We start from the raw sequence: 3,271 nt of genomic DNA, 5'->3' as shown, positions 1-3,271 counted from the left end.
TCCAGGAAGACGATGTCCACTGCTACCCCTGCCTCTAAGGATTTGGTGACCTGGTCGTAGAAGGCCACCAGGTTGGTCTGACAGGACCTGCCTCCAATGAACCCGTGTTGGTTGCCCCTAAGCAGAACCTCCCCCCCGGGCCCCTCATGGATGTGTGCCAGGATAACTCTCTCAAAAAGCTTGCCCAGGATCGAGGTAAGACTGACTGGCCTATAGTTCCCCGGGTCCTCCTTCCTCCCCTTTTTGAAGATGGGAACCACGTTGGACCCTCTTCCAGTCCTCTGGCACCTCTCCAGAGCACCACGAGTGCTCGTACAGCCGTGCCAGGGGTCGCGCAATGACCTCAGCTAATTCCCTCAGCACTCGGGGGTGGAGATCATCCGGACCCGCTGATTTAGGAATGGTCTGGACGATGCCTTTTAGGACAAACTTTTTTGTTCTGTCTTTGTACAGCACCTAGCACACTGGAGACCCAGTGCATAGCTAGGCACCACTGCCGCCAAAAGAACGAGGAAGGATGTTGAGTCCTTGGGGCTGGGTGCAGCTTGCTATGCAAATAAAGACCGGGCAGGGACCCAGCGTCTGACTCAGAACCAAGGTTTCCCAAAGTCCTGAGACGTCCCTGCTCTGGTGTTTTGATTCAGGCCTACCGCAGAACTGCTTCAAAGAAGCTCTTGTCTGAAATGGAGAAGCGGGCTCAGGCTTTTGGAGAGCTAGAAATACAGGGGATAAGTGATGCCCTCTGCTGGGCTGGTTTGTGTATGCTCAGAAAGAGGAAATATTTGTGGGTTTCCAATTGAAAAATCTCGAGTCCTTTCCTCCCGCATGAACAGGAGCTTTGTGGCAATCTGGAGCAGCAGAGTGTTAGCAGTGCATCATCTAATTAGAGCTGAGCATCCGATCTCACCCAAGCAAACTTGGAAGCAGGGGGGTTATAGACCATGGCTGGAAATATGCCTGGGCCCTGGGATCTGACAAGTAAGGGGCAAGCTGTGGCATATCACAAAGTGGACAACTTGAAAAGCCTTTTCCACTTCTTCCTGGCCTAATTTTGGTGGCCAGACACCCATGCGGGCTCAAACATGCCCCTCTGAAAACCTCAGAGGGTTTCAATGTTAGTGGCACAGTAAAAAAGTGTTAATACTTGGCTAAGCAGTTATACCGGAGAGCAGCTGTTTGCTTTGTGCTTGTACCATATTTTTTTATAACAAGTAATAACTGCCAGCAAATGTTTCCGATTAAATTTGTGATTTCCCCCACTACAGGCTATTGATTTATGGCAAGTACTGCAGCCATATGGAATATGCCCAGAATACTCTGAACCACCTCATCGCAAACAGAGAGGACGTTAGGCAAAAAGTGGAGGTAAGTAGGCTTAGGGGCGTTGAGGAAAATGCACAAGCCATCCAGTTCAGCATGTCTTTTTGGCCTCCACCCTGCATGCACATCAGCTACTGGGACACAACAAACTTTGGAAGGGAAGGGAAGGGAAAAAATATGCAAGCAATATGGGATATGGGTGCTGGGGGACTGAAGGGGAAGCTGTTTGTGCTACCCAGGTCCTGGGATGGCCACCAAGTTAGAATAGTTCAAGGTGTAACTTAGAGCCGTCCTCAAGGTTACTGGGCAGCCTGAAGCAGAACAAAATCTCCAGGCTCACATGGGTGCCCACCCTGTGCTGCACGGCTGGGTCTCTTGTGACTTTATGGAGCAGAATCTGCTTCTTAAAACCTAACAAGGGAGGGCACTGCCAGCAGGACGGCTCCTGATTGTTTACAGGCCAGAAAGGCTGAAAAGGAAAGACCTGATCCATTCCCCTTCTGCAAGGTGCATCCACAGTCCCCATGTCTGAGTCCTCTAGCCAGGAGAGGCAGTTAACCCCACAGCACGCAGGCCGGGGAGTGTCACCCACTGAGCCCCGTGCTTTGTCGAAGGTACATCACCTTGCAGGAGCGGGCCTGGCTTCCCCAGCCACCTCTTTGATTTCAGGGGGAGAAGCTTTTCCCCATGTCCTGGCACTGCTAACTGCCAGGTTCCTGTGCCTAGGGACTCCCTGCTGCCTCTCATCTCTGTATTGCTCAGAAGCACTCATAGGGGCCGTGTGCGCTAAAAGCCGTCTGCCATTCCCCCCGGGTCTCCACAGCCTAAGGGGACTGCCATGAGACCTCCCACCCCATTAAGATTCAATTCTTCATTACTGTTGTCTGTTATGGACCTAACTGGCAGCCAGCGAGAGACTTTTTGTCGATTCCAGTAAACTCGGGATCAAGAGGTATCTTGCACAGATGCGCTTCTGATGCTAAAGCCAGGCATGCTTTGGGCAAGCTCTGTATGGCACACCTCCACACGCACAGCTGCCAACCTCGGGTCTGCTCCACACCACCCCAGGCCTTCCACTGTTCTAGTTTTGTGCCTCCTTTGAGGAGAGACTTTGGACCAAATTCAGCTCATGCATGAGTTGTGACAACCTGCATTGAAGTGAGCAGGAGCTGAGCCCAGGCTGAATTGGTTTTGGGTCCTAAGTGGTTGAACATCCTCAGTTTGTGTCTGAAATCTAGGAAGCCACCCCATCCACACCCCATTTAGATCCACAGGTACCTGCATCACAGGGGAAAACCCATAAGGATTTCTCATCTTTAGGTACTGATGTAGCCCCGATAAATATACAAGGGTGTTTCAGGATCAAACAGCCACCCATGCGGCCATGTCACTTGGCTACAGAGAGAAGTGACGCGGTCCAGTAAACGATCATTGCACACACAATGGTATTATTTTAAAATTGTTATTCATTTCTGAAACACCCTCGTAGTATCTGTACGCCTTAAACTCTTGAGTGTGCTATTCCTCGTAACACCCTGGGAAGGTATGGGAGGTGGTTTTATGGAGGGTGAAGAGAAGCAAAACAAAAATAAAGTAGTGCCCTAAAGGTGTTTGGATAGCATCCAACTACCTTTAAAAATCTGGACTTAAGTGACTTTGCCAAAGTCTCGCAAGAGGTCTGTGGCAAAGCACAATTCAACCCTAGCCTCTCGTATTCAAAGACTAGCTAGGGTGTCCCACTAGGCCTACCCACTAGACTCCCTTTCCTTTCTGATTTAAGTGACAATGTAAATAGGGTCTGATTCAGATTATTGTGCAAAACAAAGAAACCCAAGACAAGACAAGGCCTTTGAGCTGCTATTTGTTTCCCACACTAATTCTTGTATCTGGCTTGATGTTAATCTCGACATGCTGGGCTGTCGGGGCCTGTTACTTTATGTTCTGCAAATGG

At 50.0% G+C, this 3,271-nt stretch overlaps 1 protein-coding gene across 1 annotated transcript in view; it reads left to right on the top strand.

Annotated features, from left to right (window-relative positions):
* Nucleotides 1-3,271, top strand: part of VAV2 (vav guanine nucleotide exchange factor 2) — a 321,762-nt gene that overhangs the window by 273,398 nt on the left and 45,093 nt on the right. The window contains exon 11 of the mRNA XM_019510306.1: nucleotides 1,266-1,365. Within this exon, the coding sequence (XP_019365851.1) occupies nucleotides 1,266-1,365 (100 nt within the window). The remainder of the gene's footprint in view (nucleotides 1-1,265; nucleotides 1,366-3,271) is intronic.

Source organism: Gavialis gangeticus, unplaced genomic scaffold, assembly GCF_001723915.1.
Source record: "Gavialis gangeticus isolate Ggan-Ray unplaced genomic scaffold, GavGan_comp1, whole genome shotgun sequence".
NCBI lineage: Eukaryota > Metazoa > Chordata > Crocodylia > Gavialidae > Gavialis > Gavialis gangeticus.
This window is presented reverse-complemented; position numbering and strand designations above follow the sequence as displayed.